The sequence below is a fragment of the Microplitis demolitor genome, chromosome 6 (assembly GCF_026212275.2).
Source record: "Microplitis demolitor isolate Queensland-Clemson2020A chromosome 6, iyMicDemo2.1a, whole genome shotgun sequence".
Classification (NCBI taxonomy): domain Eukaryota; kingdom Metazoa; phylum Arthropoda; class Insecta; order Hymenoptera; family Braconidae; genus Microplitis; species Microplitis demolitor.
The window spans coordinates 1,115,598-1,134,549 of record NC_068550.1 but is presented as its reverse complement, the minus strand read 5'-3'; the positions used below and the strand labels follow the sequence as shown (position 1 = coordinate 1,134,549).

The 18,952-nt window shown below is 35.2% G+C and overlaps 1 protein-coding gene across 1 annotated transcript in view; it reads right to left on the bottom strand.

Moving 5' to 3' along the window:
* Positions 1–18,038, bottom strand: part of LOC103575662 (transcription factor AP-2-epsilon) — a 51,235-nt gene extending 33,197 nt beyond the window's left edge. The window contains exon 1 of the mRNA XM_008555521.3: positions 17,601–18,038. Within this exon, the coding sequence (XP_008553743.1) occupies positions 17,601–17,645 (45 nt within the window). The 5' untranslated portion in view covers positions 17,646–18,038. The remainder of the gene's footprint in view (positions 1–17,600) is intronic.
* Positions 18,039–18,952: the final 914 nt, after the last annotated feature.

Here is an 18,952-nt window from a genome sequence, read left to right as displayed (position 1 = left end):
CTTGCGTTCGAGCAAGTGTTTAACTGCTTGACCACTCGCAGCACTGGCACTGGTATCGCCACTTTACTCTTCACTCCCTTCTCCATCGACAGATTTTAAACTTCTTCTTCTTCTTCTTCTTCTTCTTCCTCTTCTTGCGCCAGCTCATCTTCTTCTTATTATTATTTCCTTTCTCTCTATGAGCAATACAATAAAACGCAACCGATTCAGCATCTCTATTCTTAGGTAACTGGTGGCAGAGACGAAGCCTAAGCCGATGAGGACCTAACTGCTGATACTATTCAAATGTCTTGATGATAGTCTGGAAGACAGAGCTTACAAATTGTATGGAAATGGTTTATGGCTACGGTCTATCTAGATATACGATTGCTACAGATGGAGACAGATGGAGTTGCCTGATCTGAATAGATTTCTTATTCCTTATCTTTATGTTATGCTGCATTACATTCGCCCTCTCACTCTTGCTTATGCTCTTTGTTGTTTGTTAGTTTATTTATGTGAAGTTGTAGTGGTTGTAGTCGTGCACCTTGAATGAACGCGGATAACTGTTGTCGAGCGGGTTTTATTTGTATATATGTATATATAGTTTAGCCAGTTATATGTTTGAGTATATGTATTATGTGGATAAATCGATCCCAGTAGCAGCCAGTGTTGTGTGGCATGGACCTTGGAGAGCCTCGGGGCTTTCACCGCAGATCAACTCATGTTCACATTAGATCAACTTACGACCATCATCTTTTATCATTTTTATTTTATTTTTTGGCATCTAATTAATTATTTAATTATACTACAATTAGATCCTCTACTTTCTTATCATGCTCTCGTAATAATTTAATCCTTAATTAAATTCATTGTAATTTATTTAGAAATCTGGGGCAACGTTTTTTTCAAAACGTCGTTTTTTTTTTGAACCTAATTTCGAAAAAATAAAAATTAATATTTTTTATTGAATATAAAATAAATGTGATAAATTTATTCGCGGTGAATGCCGATATCTGACTCAGCATTATCATAAATTGCACCTGCGTATATTTTTTATATAAATATATGTATATATATAAAAGGCAAGGATACATGACACAAGACATCAAGACATCATCACGTATATCAAGAGCTAGATGAAAACGATTCATCGATACAAGCCATTGAGGAAAAAAGGAGTCTCCGCTTTATACGCTCCCGGGAGAAATCTCCTAGCATATATTTTCTCGCCTATTCTGCAGTCTGCCGGATGCAGATAGCGAGCGGGAAGAGTCACCCTACATTTCGTCTGTATCACCGCAGTGGCATTGTCCCGTGATGGAAAAACCCATATACAATTCATATATATATATATATATACAACAGAAAAAAAAAATTCAATACCGCAAACTCAGTCCAAGATGTCCACAAATTATCCATATATTATTGCCCCCCCCCCTTCCCTTTCACCTCCGCTTCTATTTATTTTATTTATAATCTGTGCACTGTGCAGTTGCTCGAGATTTCTCTCATCTTATCATGCAGACTGTCCAGAGTGGACCAGGCCTGGGTGTGGCTGGCAACAGATTCGTCGTTACCATTTCAATCACGTGGTAGCAGGATCTGTTTTGCCGCTCAACGGCTGATTAATTCGTTTACCTCGTTATTTTATCGCCACTGGGACAAGTTCTTTTCTTGGACACACACTCACATGGCGATCCAACCACCAATACAAGTGCCGAGTCATTTCTTTGGACAAAACGATAACTATTTGATATTTCTAACCGAGTAAAAGCCAGTTCGATCCCAGTCCTCGGCGTTTTCAATTTTTTCCTTCCTTTTCCATTTTTTTTAAAAATTTGTCGCTCGGATCCTGTTTGGATGCAGGTTATTTGTAACAAAACAGTACTCTGTGCCGGTTTATTTTTTTTTTTTCTGGATACTTGGCTAATAGACGGGTGAGATTGTGGACTGGGATTCATAAACCACAAAACGGCTAATAATGAGCAAGTTAGCGAGCCATTATGTGTGATAATATTCCATTGGCAATAGTTTTATGAGTATATGGAGGTATGTAAGCTGTTGTATAGACAGCTGGGTACTGCGTTGGGTTGGACAAAGCTCGCGGAGAATGGAGAACAAGGAGGTTTGTGGTTTTGAAATCGAGAAATGCCACTCGCGATATCATATTCTCCAGCACGCGTTCTCGTTACTCGTTTATATTCAACCTTCATGTAATAATGTTCAGTTTTTTTTATTTTTTTATATTGTTGGATTATTTTATTTAGTTATTTATATTTATTTTTTTTATGGCTTGCTATGGTCAATAATCGGTGGTACACGAGTAGGCATTATTCCGATGGATCGAATCGTTAAACCGATAATATTCTACCAGGTGGAACTCATACTCGAGTATCAAACTACTTCAAATTGAGATTGTGAAAAATTTTTTTAAAAATCCATCCAATGACTGCAAAGTAGCTATAAATTATTTTTTTTTTTTTTTTTTAAATTGATGTGACGAAAAATTTCCATTGGTAATAAATTTATTCTTTAGAAATTTAAATGACTCAATTTTTAAAAAAATATTTTTTTCGACATCATCATTCAAATGTTCAAATTATTTATAAATACAAATTTCCATTAATTTTTTTTTAAATTAAAATTTTTAATGAATTTTTTGAAAACTCAAGTGCCAAAATTAAAAAAAAAATTTTGATAGATATTTCGTTTTTTTTTTCAATTTTCACAGAAAAAATTCAAAAAATTTAAAAAATTTCAAATTATTATAGCCAACGGTTATTTCTTAGTAAAGATTTAAATTCTCAGGAAAAAATTAATAAAATAAATTTTTATGGCATTTAAATCAAAGATTACAATAAAAATTTTAACAGCCTCCAGGTCACCAACTTAATCTATAGAAATCTAAATAAAAATCCACTCGACAACAATGTCAGTTCACATAACTGCATCATCATGTGACTTCCTGATGTTGATATCTAAAAGTATAAGTCGACGACATTGCCCGCAACATTCATCAGCAAGGGTGATAAATAAATCAATCCTCTTTTACTTTATTTCTCTCATATATATATCATTCTATATATAAATTTTTTTTATTCTCGTTATACTTTTTACAATCCGCAGCAATACGCGTCCTTTTTTGTTTGTCGCTGACGATCCGCATCTTTTTTTCATCATCATCTTTCCTTCTTCACTCTGCTCAGCGTATCTCCACACACACGCACACATATTTACGCACATACACACATGTGAGCATACATTGCTTTCTCCTTGTCTTTTCCAAACGACTTGACCGCGTCTCATGCTCTCCCCTAACCTGAGATTCCGTTGTACTCACACTCGTTTGGTCCAGGCGCATCAGGTCAACGCCCCACTGACCACTGCACCTTGTCCAGTTTCTTTTTTATTTATTCCCATTTTACATTATATCAACAATATCAAAATTTATCCGTATCAATTTCTCACTTATCATTTGTTCTGATAAATTTTTATAAGAAATTACAGTCGGACATTAATCTAATAATTTTTTGAATTTTTCTAAAACGATAAATTATAAAAAAAAAAAATATTTTAAAAAATTACACTTGTAGTTTTTTAAATTTTCTACATGTGCATTTTTTCATTTTTTTTTTTATTGCCATAGATTTGTTGAAAAAAAAATCAAAAAATTTTCAACTGTCTTAACTGCAGGATCAATAACAATGACGATGATAATTATTATTATTTATTTATTTATTAGAAAAAAAAGCATTAAATAATAATGTGCAATTGTACTCTCAGCATGTAATGACAATCGACTATTTATCAAGCAATATGTATACCCACTAAGCGGCAAGTTCTTTTTAGAAGACCCACATGCAAGAACTTGTTGTTATACTGCCAAACGACGGGTCATTCATAAAGATGATCCGTTACAATGCGAACATCGTAGCTCTCTCTACAAGTACATAATCACTACACTACTCATCCAACATTACTCACAATGAAAAAATATTATAAATAATATAAAATAAATAATAAATAATTCCGTACGACTAAAATCGATCAGGGGTCACGGGCATGATTGCGAGACCCAGACGTTTCGCACGAGTCTCCATCATTACCGATTTATCATTTTTACTGTGGGATCAATTTAATGCGACATAATGCAACCACAGACAATGACACTCTGTATCCGAGCACTCAGTACTCTTTGCTCTGGACTGTCAGTGTAGTAGACGGCTACGTCATGCCGAAGATAGCGCAGCTCAAATAAAAAAGGGATCGTGTCCTCAGCTTTTTTTCTCCCCATGTCATTTTCTATCAGTCATGTAGCACGTAACTATTATATAGATTTACCGAACATTATACGGTAATTACGGCACACCCCCGCGGCAAAGGTTTTAATTCCAAAGCGACTTATTTCTTGGCTCTGCTCTGCGTCTCTTCTTATGAGGATATGGCTTTGAATCATTGCGGGGTTGTACTCAAATTGACGATTATCTTTCACTTTAACGTTACTGATGACCACGTGCATCCATGATATTAAGAGTTATTGCAGCTTGTAATGAACACGGGTTCTAGTCATTTAATTTTATTATTCATCTCATTCTGCATTTTTTTTTTCTATTTCATTTTTTATTTTTAGTGACCGTAATAGAACACTATCTACAATGAAATTTTTTTCTACGCGGAAAGAAAATTATGGTAACCGTTCCTATTACATTTATGAAATATCATCCCATACTGTTATTGTAATAATTACTTGGAATTATGGAATATAGGCCCATACTTTCTGGGAAAAGTTCCCATAAATATGGGAAAAATTCCTATTATAATAGTAACTATTCTACTAATATTATAGTAATCGTTGCTATGGTAAAGGTTCCAGAAGAGTTCTCTGAATCCTAAAGATATCCTAGACAAATCCTAGAGAAATCCTAGACAAATCTAGAGACATAATCTTTCTTTACTTTTCCGTGCTACTATTTTTCCAGAAGAGTTTTCTGAATCGTAGAGAAATCCTAGAGAAATCCTAGACAAATCCTAGAGAAATCCTAGACAAATCCTAGACAAATCCTAGACAAATCCTAGACAAATCCTACAGTAATCCTAGAGACATAATCTTTCTTTACTTTCATGTGCTACTATTTTTCCAGAAGAGTTTTCTGAATCGTAGAGAAATCCTAGACAAATCCTAGACAAATCCTAGACAAATCCTAGACAAATCCTAGAGAAATCCTAGACAAATCTAGAGACATAATCTTTCTTTACTTTTCCGTGCTACTATTTTTCCAGAAGAGTTTTCTGAATCCTAGAAATATCCTAGACAAATCCTAGACAAATCCTAGAGAAATCCTAGACAAATCCTAGACAAATCCTAGACAAATCCTACAGAAATCCTAGAGACATAATCTTTCTTTACTTTCATGTGCTACTATTTTTCCAGAAGAGTTTTCTGAATCGTAGAGAAATCCTAGACAAATCCTAGACAAATCCTAGACAAATCCTAGACAAATCCTAGAGAAATCCTAGACAAATCTAGAGACATAATCTTTCTTTACTTTTCCGTGCTACTATTTTTCCAGAAGAGTTTTCTGAATCCTAGAAATATCCTAGACAAATCCTAGACAAATCCTAGAGAAATCCTAGACAAATCCTAGACAAATCCTAGACAAATCCTAGACAAATCCTACAGAAATCCTAGAGACATAATCTTTCTTTACTTTCATGTGCTACTATTTTTCCAGAAGAGTTTTCTGAATCGTAGAGAAATCCTAGACAAATCCTAGACAAATCCTAGACAAATCCTAGATAAATCCTAGAGAAATCCTAGACAAATCTAGAGACATAATCTTTCTTTACTTTTATGTGCTACTATTTTTCCAGAAGAATTTTCAGAATCCTAGAAATATCCTAGACAAATCCTAGAGAAATCCTAAACAAATCCTAGAGAAATCCTAGACAAATCCTAGACAAATCTAGAGACATAATCTTTCTTTACTTTTCCGTGCTACTATTTTTCCAGAAGAGTTTTCTGAATCCTAGAAATATCCTAGACAAATCCTAGAGAAATCCTAGACAAATCCTAGAGAAATCCTAGACAAATCCTAGACAAATCTAGAGACATAATCTTTCTTTACTTTTCCGTGCTACTATTTTTCCAGAAGAGTTTTCTGAATCCTAGACAAATCCCAGACAAATCCTAGACAAATCCTAAACAAATCCTAGAGACTTCGTCTTTCTACATTTTTATTTGTTATTTGAGAAGTTTTCTCTGAAAATCCTAGAGTCTCCCAAGAGTCACCCGATAGAAAACTTTGTGAAATTTTTTTCATTTACTTTTATGTCCCAGCGTTATCAAAGAAGACTTCTCGATAAAAGCTCGAAGAGCTGGAAAATGTATCACAACAATGTTTTCGAGCCCAAGGAGTTCGACATCAACAGATTTGCCAATTTCTGTGTTCATAAATGTGTAACAAATAGCAAAAAAAAAATATACGATATAAACTTTTATAAATTTAATATTCTAAAGTGGTTGTCAGACAATTTGATTGGCTGTATACAATCGAGCGTGTATCTGTCGATCGACAGATTCCATTGGGCGGCAACTCGAATCGCCAATAGTCGTTATAAACTTCTATATACTCAACTCAGTTCATATATATATAACACATTTGTCCATACAAGTATCTACAGCTCCACATATGTATGAGTAAATATATATATACAAATGATTAATGCATGAGAGATATTTTCGATCTCAAAGCCAACTGATAGGCAGTTGTGTTATGGGCAACTTACAACTTTCTATCGCTATTTCGTTCTGTTCAATAGGATTTTAGCCTGCGGTTTGTATTATTATTTGATTATATGCGTGTCAGTTGGGGCTTTCGAATCGATGATCGATCGGTACGACGTTTGCATAATGGGATTCGCTATATTTATAATATAATATAATATATATGTATGTATGTATATCGCAAACCAATAGAGTACTTGTTCATAACAAGTATCATTTTTTTCTATCCCATTATTCGCGTCCATCAAACGCAAGTCTAATCTCACTGATGTAAAACGTCCGTTCGAATAAAAGTTATTGTTCGTCGATCGGCCATCGAGTTTAGTTATTTATAATTTTTAGCTCACGAGCAGATAGTCGATAAAAGTTTAATCACCCAGTAAATTAATTACGTTTGTTATCATGTTAAAGTAAACGAGGAGATATCAGTAATGATTTACGTTTTGATTACCGGTTTTACTTAAAGAATATCCGTCGCTGCGGTTAATTGATCGTTTCGCTAACGAGTATTTGATAAATTATATTTGTATATTATCGATAGCCTCCGGTTTTTATTAACCGCCAGTCAATTAACTTGTCCGCTTAGAGCTCAGCTTCTCATTTTTGTCGTATTATCAATCAATTACTAATCAGGGATATAATTTAAGAGTTCCCGTTAGAAAAATTTTTTAGCCACTGAATAAACCAGACCCATCTACCGGCCGAGGATGTGCGACCGATAACTTACCCAGGGTCTACGGTCGTCAGTGCAGAGTCCGTATCGTCCGCGGATAAGTCCGCGGTCGGCAAAGTAGAGTCTGCGTATCGGTGGCCAGCCGTCAGTTTTTTTATCCTACACAGGAACGACGAGAAAAAATCTGCAACGGCAATCACTAAAATCTCCGCAGCTGGACCCGCGAGAGGTCACGCTGGAGGTCATGCTCGCAAAAAAAAGGACCAGTTTTGCAAACTTAAACTTCTGGGTGTATTTATGTAAAATAGTTAAAAAAATACAATTAATGATCCTACTGACGCGAAAAAACCTTGAGCAAGATTTATAACTTCAGCCACACCCGCTCGAAATTAAGAGGAAACGATGCCAGGATGGATGGCCAGAATCCATGAATACAATTTACAAGTACTTAATTTTTTAACTAAAAAATATAAGCAAAAAAACTCTGACATACATTGAAATCATCGACGGGGAAGTTGGGGCACTTGGAAAAAAAACGCGAAAGTGATCGAGTCGGGTGGTCCATTTGCGAGGAAGCTCCGTCTCCCGCAGAGGGGTAATGCGCCGTATATATCTAAATATATATGTATATATTTGTACATATAATATATATAAATAAATAAGTTGAGAACCCGTCTATCTTGAAGAAGGTGGCTCGTGCTAAAGGATGACCTCTGACCATGAACAAGAGAGCCAGAGCCAATACAACTCGTCTCATATATATACGTATATGTTTGTATGTATACACAAACTCTTAACTCTTGTATAACCACGATGGGCCGGGCACGCGAAGATCCTAAGACCTCTCGTTCCTCCTCTCGCCCTGAGGCACGCGCACAGTTCCCTCTTGCATCTCGCTCCCTTTTCCGCCCCGTCCCTGCCATTCCAGCCATACCGATCTCCGATACCCGAGCATGTATACAGTAATCCTATCCTCAACTTTTGTCTTGGTAATGGTAATCCTATTGGTATTGGTATTTGCTCTAAGAAATTATGCCTCAAACTATAGCCAAGTCACGTGACGCGAGTTATCGACTAAATGGCGTCCTCAGTCCGCGTCGCTAAAAAATAACCTCCGCTCGCAATAACTGGACACTGCAAGAATGTGTGCACTCAATCCATCTTTGTGGCAACACTTTTGCAAAATGTAAGGATATACAAGACTGTTTCCTTTTACTGGGCACCTTTCGTGCGAGATCCACCGTCATTTGAATAAACGCGTGCGCGGCTCTTTTTCCCGCTCGTGACTCCACTGACTATAACCCTGTTGAGCCTAAGGCGGTTCGCATTCCTCGCAAAATTCTTCGTGCTTTCAGCCTTATAATTTTTTTTAACTCTTTTATTTATTACCATTATCATTATTACATCCACACTTTTTACTTTTTTAAATCCTCAGACGTAGGTCCCCCGTCCACTGAGACCAAGACTTCCTTCTCATATTCTATGCAAAAGCTTCAAGGCGTAGGCGGGCAGAGGGCGTTGCTGCCTAATTATAATTACACAGCAGTCGCGTCAGTAGCATTAATTGCTACATAAATTCACCCCGACAAAATTTTTTTCACTTTATCACCCCAATGCAACCAGAGACACTTTCCAAATCTTAAAACTCCAGGTCTAGGTGAGTTAACCCCCTCTTCCCCATTCCCTGATGTCTTCTCAGACTCCTCATAAGTTCCCCAAGAAAATATTTTAAATCATTAACCACTAACGCTTTGTTTATGTATTTCTTAACCTTTTTACCAACATTAAAGTCTGCCTTGAGGATCTGCTAGGTCATAAATATGATAATGGAGGTGTGTAAGAGCCTGGAATGGGCATTTCTTCCTGTCCATCATCACCTTGCCGACAGCTCGCAAGTAAAAGTCATCATGATTACAAACTCCTTATACCGTATATATATGTCTATAAATATATATACATATGCAATAAATAAATCTTCTCCATTGGCTGGGTAGCTGTTTTGTTACATAATCCAAGAATCGAACGGATCTAGTGCAACAGGTAATACCCGCAAACTGATAATACTAATTACACAAAATATATATCTTCGTATGTTGTACAAACATCCATTACATATATATGTCGCTTTAATCAGAGTCTCGTCTGTTATGTCTCACATCAAAGCCTAAGGGGACACAAAACGCGGACAGTATTTATCAACTCTGACTTGGACCTGAGCCTGGATCTAAATCTGGACCTGGACCTAGACCTGGACCTGGTCATGGGCTTGAGCTTAGACCCGGACCTGATTTCTATTATCTACTATCCTCTCTCAAGATAGAGCTAATTAGAAAGCTTTGGGTGTTTTACCTCGCGGCGAATACAAAAGCGCGACGGGCGGTTTCGCCTAATGCACTAATAACACGCTGCCGTGAATTATAATTAATAACGCATAATTCAACAGTATTTTCCCTGACAACGAGTGCCAACTTTGTAATATATGCAAGCTAAAGTCTGCTAAAAAAAAAAAACTATAAATATGCTGGATAGTTTATGCGGGTGGACATATGTAGTCCATGTCGTTACTCATGTCGATTATCGAGACTCAGGTTGTGAAATCGCCGCCGACGGCAACTTAGATGCCTCAGATTTATCAGCTATTTTAATAAATACTTTGATCTCATTGTGAAGCAAATCCTCGAGACTTTAAACTTTTTTTTTCTTTGTAGCCTATAAATATTTTTCCAAGCTCAGGTAAAAGAAAATAAATTTACTATCTATTAATTTAATAATTTTTTTATCAAATAATTTTTCTCAGTATTTTCATTTCCTTATTTATTCTTTTAAAAGTTTACTGAAACAAGTCTCGAGAGACTTAAATAAGATAATCTCTATTATAAACTGCGAGGTAACCCAAGTAAACGGCGTTAGAGTTATTTACCTGTTTGAGAGCTAAAGAAAATGACGAGGACAGAAAATTTTACGGAGAAGAGAAAAGAGGAAGAGAGAAGAGGGGGTGAGAGGGTGAAGACATAAAATTTGTTGAAAGCAAAGGAAAAGAAACAATATATATATAGATCCCCGACTGAAGACTTAAGACTTAAAGACGGTCTGGTTTCTTATTGGATTTTTTTATTTTTCGAATTTAAATTGTCTGAGTTTTCAGACTCCTGATAAATTTATTTTCCTTGATGTTTACGCAGAGAATTGAAAGCGAAAACTCACCCAGCAAGATGAGTCAACGGCACTAAAACTCGGCTGGAAACACGCGCCCGTACCGCCGACACCGACGCCGTCGCATCTGAATGTCATCTGAACGTCTTGTTTTTTCTAATTTGTAGATAACCGCCAGGCTTCTCGGTCACTTACCTGCAATCATAAACACATGTGTGTATAATATACTGTGTAACGTGTGTAAGCTCCTCGTGTAATCACAGTAGAGATCGATATGATGGATCATTAGGGAGAAATGGGATATAATAGCATTCTCTATATCGGGCGGGCGCTGGGTCGCTCTTATCTTTGCGCGTTCCGGGTCACCGTCTCCTATTATATAATATGTTGGTATTGGTCTGGAGTGTTTGGGTTCGCATTCAGATTTGTGTTTGTGTCGTACGAGGGTATTGAGTCCGTGTAAATGTATGCTTGGGTAAAGTAGAACGTAGAACGTGCGTTTAATACGATCGTGTTTGGAGATAAGAGACGATAGATTGGTGGATTGAGGGTGAAAGTATCAGGCGTGACACTTGTTAAGGATTCATTTACTAAATTATCCTGCACGTGTCTTTTGTTGTAGTTATAATATTTATTATTATTATCATTATTTTATACTTTTTACTTCCCGGATAATATTAATTGGAATAAATGACTTGAGATAGTTTTTTTTTTTTTTAACGAAAATTTTCGCAAGAAGAAAAATATGACAGGAAGTAAAAAAATTATCTTTGCAGTGGACTTGTTCAGTAATTCAAAAAAAATTAGGAGTCAATTTTTGGACATTTTGGAGTAACAAAAAATTCAAAATGGAAAAAAAAGTTGAGAAGTAAAAAAAATGATTTTATATTTTATATTTGGATGAAAAAAAAATTTTTTGAAAGTGTAGTTTAAATAAAAAAATTTTCAATAATTATGTATTAAAAATGAGTTAAATATATAGTTTAAGCGCATTCTCAAGATAAAAGGTAAAAAAAAAAGCGCTGAGTTATGAAGTGGTGGAGCCGAGGTTCAAAAGGTCAAACCGCAGGTTCCGAGTGACTCGTTATCGGCAATTTAATACTCAAATCTTAAAATATACATCTATATCCTGAACCCAGTCTCCACACATTTACACTTTCACACAAATTTAAAATACATATCACACATACAATATATATATTTCCAAATAAATAAATAAAATGCAAATCGATATTTTGCGTGATCGCAAAAAATATAATACAGAACAGTGAACACATACGCAAGTATATACTAAAATACATATACATATATATATTTATGTAGCGGAGAATTCGAACGATGGTGCTGGAGAAATGAATAATGGATTGGAACGCAGCCATGCCAGCGTCAAGTTGAATATTCATAATGTGCCGCTGTGCTGTGTGCCGTACAAACTTCATTCCGCCAGAATTTCTCCAGTCTCTCTACCGTATATACGTATATAGATATATATAAATATATAGCAGTAGTAGTGTACATTGACTGCTGCAGATGAGAACTAACATGAGTAAAACCGTCGAGAATAAATGCTAGAGCTACCTGGTTGAATATGGAGTAGTGAGTAGTAGCAGTGGCCCGCACGTTATCCAACCCAATGGATACGGAATACGTATTTTCATCCAATTCATGAAATTGGACCTCCAGATTGAAGCTCTCCTCTCGACGATCCACTCTAATACATGCCACATACAGATTTCCATTTATTCCACATATATTATATATATATAGAGTGCAGAAATGTCGCGGTAGAGTGATCTTATCACTCGAGAAATATAATCCCCGAAATTGCGACGTGATTGAATCACTCGGGTGGCACTCGGAGTTGAGGCAATTGTAAAAGTAATATGTATTTTTAATGCTACTTGAATTTCAGTATAAGTATAAATATAATGTCGAATATTGAGGAGAATTCAGTTTGATTTGAGCAAACGAGCGAAGACCGAGAGTTATTCTCTGCTACCTAGTGCTCAATAATCCGGACCGCGTCTTTTATGACATTTTATATGCACATGCTCCAATGCCGGCTTTTACGCTCTAGTTCACTATATCCAATTAATCGTTTCCTAGTATTTTCCTATTGATATATATGTATATATATACATATACTTTTTTATTATTGTTATTAATTTTTTTTCTATGGTTTTTATTCGCTTGAGACTTTATTACAGATAATTCGTTAATTATATCTGTAAACCAATAAATGCCTTTTTTTCGGGTAAAAAAAGGTACATAAATTTTTTATTACTTAATTAAAATTTAAGTTGAGCATTTATTTTTTAAAACTCATTATTTGAGACTCTAATTTATTTTATTGGTTTTAGGTCTTTGAAATTAATTTCTGATAAAACTAAGCGAGATACGACAAAAATGTACAAATACTTTTTTGTAGATCTTAAAATTCTCTACAAAAATGATATCAGTAACTAATGCCACAAAATCAGTATTTGAGACGTGAGAGACGTTTTAAATAATTAGAAAATAATCTTTTACTGAATAAAGTATTATTTTCTACATTTTCAAGATTTTTGAGAAAACTATCAGAGATACGACAAAAATGTATATAAACAATTTTGTAGAACGTTAAATTTTCTACAAAAATGCTCTCTTTAGTTATCGCGTTAAAATGAATATTTCCGGCGTGAGAGCCGTTTTAAATTTTCTAATCAGAATTCTAATTCTAATTAAGATGATTTTTAATTTAAGTAATTAATTATACCGCTAATTACCTAAGAAAAATTAGCTTTTCCAGTTTTAAATTAATTACTTGAGCTCTGAAGCTGAGAGCGATTTTTCACTAGACAGTTTGTTTGCACAAAAATAAAAAAATTTCCAACAATTGACTAAGTAACATTTGTTGTAAAGACAAATGACCGGTAATTAGTTGAATGATTTGTTGTATCTATCTGTTTAACTGTGTACAAGTAAGAACTCTTTCTCGCCGGCTTTGGCCCGCGCATTAGGAGGCGGGTCGGACTTCTCACCTGCTTATTAACGTTTGTTTTATCGCCAGTTCAAGCCACCCAGACGACCAAGTGCCCAAGAAGATCCAAGAGTAAGAATATTAAATATACACAACATCATACCAAATATTATTTTACACTTGCGTATCAATCGTCTATGGCAACTTGAATCACCCACTGTAATTAATTTTTTTTTTTATTTTTTTTCATATGAAGAAAAAAATAAAAATATTAATAACTAATGAGAGAATAAAAAGCTGGCGGATTCGATGGCTAAATTGTGATCGCGATTCGCGATACTCGCGATACTAAATTTGGGGTACGCGTTGGAGTAGACCCAGTCAGGCTCTGGACGTGCAACATTCCAATCCGTTACAATTACCGAATATCGGACTCGGATATGTTGGGCAACATTGAGTTGGCCAAGCCAACCTGAAATTAAGTTGATTAGAGGCTACCGGTTCGTAACGATGCCTACTACTGGAATTTGACCACTTATTATAGCTACATAGGATCCTGTACCGCTACCCCGTGCCCATATTCACGTAAAGGGAAAACGTGATCGGTAAAAATTAGCTTCTCAACTTTTAAATCAAACCCCTAACTCGTATTTTTATTTTTCACGTAGACAATCTTGTTAAAATTTATTTTATTGCTTATTTTAAATTACACTATTCTTTTTTCATTTTTTTTTATTCGCTCGGAAATTCTCAGAGAACGAGATTTTATTTATTTATTTTCACTATGGCCATTATGAAAAAATAGAAGACCTGAAACTCGCTTTTTGGAACCTGGAAAAAAATTTAGATTTCAGGAAATTTATATTAATCTTAGATCCAAATTGATCTACAGGCGTTTAAATCCTAAGCCTGATCTCAAAAGATCTACATTTTTTTGATATATTTTATTCCCACCTCCAAAATATATCATACTGAAGTTAGCTGACGTCTAATAATTTTTGTAATAAACTCAAAAGTATCAATTACAAAAAGATCATTTTCAAAAAAATTGCATATATAGTTTTTTTAATTTTCTACATGTGCATATTTTTAGATTTTTTTTTTTCCAATCCATTTGTTAAGAAAAAAAATCCAAAAATTGTCAATTGTCTGCTGACTTCAGGATCTTCAAAAAAATCTCGATTTCTATAAAAAGTTTTTTTAATTTAAATGAAATATTAAAAAAATGATTAAATTTTTCACCAGAAAAATTAATTAAATAAATCTATTGTAAAAAATTTCCACTACTCTGATTACACGTTACATTATTGAATTTAAAATAATTATAAATTAAAATTTATGTTAAAAAATTCAACTAAAATATTAAAGCATCGAATATGAACGTGAATATTTCCATGTAATTATAAACTATAATATTAATAACCTGAACAATAATTAATTAAAAATAATTGTTAACTTTTTCGTGGAATTTAAAATTAGCCAGTAATCGAGTTTTATTCCGGGTGTTTTAGTCTCAACAGTAATCTGACTGACTCAGTTACAGTTTATTATGTCCTAAAAAAATAAACAGGATTTGTTATTCTCCGTTCGTGTAAACCCTTATAAAACAAAAGCAAATCAACTAAAAAGACTCAAGCACACATATTAGAGCCCGATACAAAGGAAAGAAACCCAAATATATATGTATACATACCGGCCGACGCAACACGTCCGCGTTCTTTTTTAAGATGAGCGCCGATCAAATTAAAATTCAACCGCGATCCTCGAATTATGGGAATTACCCTCGATAGCCCTGTCATTAAAACTCTCCTTTGATTAATTTGTCGGTATTGTTTAACCCAATAAATATTTTTCAACCCAAAAGCTCTAGAGCCCATGACTATTTCTGCGACTGGCAAAAGTATTTTGTTTTCAAATAAATAAATAATAATCTGCAATCCATAACGACCTTTTAAAAGAGCATTCAAAATCCATAAACACTTTGCCCCGAAAATAATGTTTTATTTTAAAACGCTGAAAGGTTAACTAGGGTCCAACGTTCAGACAACTTACACTAGTTAGCAAGATTGCTTCGCATTTACTATTGCTATTTATTATTATTGTTATTGCTTTCATCTCTCTCGGCATCACATCGAACCCGCGATACCGAGTTAAACAAAACATAATACAAGCTGCTGAAGAGTTATTCGAATCACCTACACCGGGCCGTTAAAATAACGCGGACTAAACCGCCGGTTATTTATTGCCAAGGTGGTCCTGCTTTAGGAATACCAACGCTTCGGTTCTTTTCTCGCTTTACATACTCATCTCACCCTTAAATAAAACTATATATTTATAAACTTTTAATGCTTTTTATAATTGAAATGTCACTTAAAAAATATTTATACTTTTTTCAACTTATTCATAATTTTACTAGACTCGTCTGTCGAAAAAATCAGATTTTTTCCCTGCACACCAACATTCAGTTCATGACATGATTCTGACCATGCATTTTTATTTTTGATCAAAATTTTGATACTGACCAAAATACTCATTCTTATTTCGAAAATAATCTACTCAGAGTTTTCATGATTTTTCAATTTTTTTTGGACAATATTGCCCACATGCATGCAAAATTTCTCTTCGTTTACTGAAAATTTTGTCTATTATAGACGACATGACTCAAAACATTCCGATAAATTTTTCAAAATTTCGGCATGTATAGACTGAAATAGTCTAATCTTGAAAAAACTATTCCTGAAAGTTGCATAAAAGAAAATCTTGATGAAAATTTCATAATCATCTGATGCACTGAATGTTAATATGCATGAAATCGTTAATGAATTTTTTTCCATGAAGAATCTTTGAGCATAAATGAAATTTTATGAGCCATTATTGTCGGAATAGCAAAAAAATGTTTAAACGAATGCAAGAAGGTGTTGAAAAAAAACTTTTTGCACATAAAGTTGATGATGCATGGGTATATATTAAGCAAGTAATGTAAGGCACGCGCAAAACTATAGGTAAAATGTTGGTAAAGGCTCGTTTTGTTGGTGGTTACTGTTGAGAGTACAGAGGATTATTTCATTGTGGTAACGTTTTACGAGTTACTTCTTGAGACCTGTCATTACGTTTGCCGTTCCCCGTACAAAATGCACACTGAGTTTTATTTACGGCCCAATATCTTATTATTTATAATCCATTATCCATTATTTTGATGCATCTATTTGAAATGGGCGCGAACACACATGAGCATTGAAAAGTCAAAAAATGAAGACTTGATTTCTCAATTCGAGCCTCAATTTTCGGTTGAATGGATCTAGAGGTATATTTTTGTATCTGTAATATATATACATAAATATGTATGTGTATATTTGTTTACACGGTGTACTACAGTACACAGACTGTTGGGTTACAGCCGTTTGTTTAAATTGTATCCCTCATTACGGTCCAACAGAGCTACGTAAACTTTTGATTATGAATGCGCGTGGATAAATACTCGGGGCAAATATTTTAGGTGAGAGTATATAGTTGAGTAGACGAGAGTAGACCCGACCGCCCACCTGAGCGTGACGAGCTACTCTTTTGTGCGGGTCAATTAAATCCTCCGGCATGTTTTTAGTGTGTTGGGTAATTTGTTTTGATGTTATAATTCCACCTGATTTATTGTAATTAATTAAATATATTTATATAGACGCTTTTTTTTTACTTGTCAAAAGTCGATGCTTCGCACTAGCGCTAATTTGCAGAATTTTTTGTGAGAATACTTCTCACTATAGTTTTTCAGAGTTATGACAATCAGCTCAATCGCCTTTGTATCACTATTCAGTCAAAAGTTGTTTTCAAAATTAGAACTTGAAATAGAATTCCTGAAAATTCTGCAATTAGAGTTTTTTTGGACATAATTTAATAAAAATTTTAATTAGAGTACTTTTCGAATTCGAATTTTTCCAAGATGTCATTTGATTTTTTGAAAATAGTGTCACGAAAATTACATTAGAAATTCGTAACAGTGATAGTCAATTGTAAGGGCAAAGTACAATGAAGACAAAAAAATGAATAAAATTTACCATTTGATGCATCCTTGCAGTGTTGTAGTAGTCTAGATTCGGCATTTGGTCCTCTTCTTACTTGAATCTCTCTCAAAATACTCAAAAATAATAAGTAAGCAATGTCCCAGTGTTTAAATTATTAAAACCAGCTTAATCACTCATCACAACTCTAACCAGCTTCTCCACAAATTCACTATTCAGTTAATTCCTCGAAAAAGGAACCAGGTTCAAAGCGCATTTGTCAAACATGATCCATTTGGTTGGGTTAAAACCGCCGCTGGCAAAGTAACCACCAGTCCGTCGAATCACTCTATTACAATACTCCCAGTTAAAAATGGAATCGCGCAACGCACTTACTGTTTTACGATTACCGGTATTGTTTTCTGATAAATCCGCGCAGTAGATCTGGTAGTTTATTGTGTCGATAGATAGGCAGGCAGGCAGATAGACGCCAAGGTATAGACCGTCGTACAGAAAGACTCGAGGGTTACTGCGCCCGCGGGGCCTTAGCTACCAGAAAGACGACCGGGGTCCAGCTTCTTCCCGAGTCTACTTTCTGCCAGGGAGGGACAAACTGGGTGCGGCCTACACCTTCCCCGGAGCAACAGGCCGCGTTGGGATTGGTCCGGGCTCCCGCCGTGGCCTCCAATCGGTTTCACTAGGGCCCAGCTCGCACAAGGAGCTCGCGTCACGCGATTGGACGCTACATCGCTGGGCCCGCGGGCCCCTCCGCTGTCAGAGTTGCATGCCGTCAGTCCTGGCAGCTTCTATTCGCCTCGCCAACATCCGAGCATGATCCGCGGATAAGCCGGATTTTATATTTTCACCTGGAGAACTCAATGTATTGTGATCCGGCTTAAAGATTTTTACTAAAAAACTATCGAAATATTATGGCCGCAAATGCAGATTGTGCCTCCAGCGTTGCTTTCAAGTCTCGTCTTTGTTTACTTGGCTTTTATCAGTTTTTAGGTTGAGACACGATAAATTTATTCCCGATTTATAAAAATTCTCACAGGACCTGCTGGTAACTAATCGTGATTACCAGCCACTCCTAGTTGTCTCGGCCGCAATATACCTTTTTCCTGATTTGCAATATTCATGAAATGTTATTCCTCAAGTGAATGTTCGCCATCGTAGAATTTAAAATTCACTTGATAGAAAGGATCTATCGGAACCAAGACACCCTGATTATCATTAAAATCTCTTAGATAGTAGAGGAGCCATTCAATCAGTTAACAACAGGAATATTTAATAAAATGAAACTCACCGGGGCTTTGGAATCCAAGAATTGATATGCCGCAAAAAAGCAAGATGATTTTGTGTTTATTACTAAATACAGTCTGGAGTGCCCGTAAGCAAGGGCGTGAAAG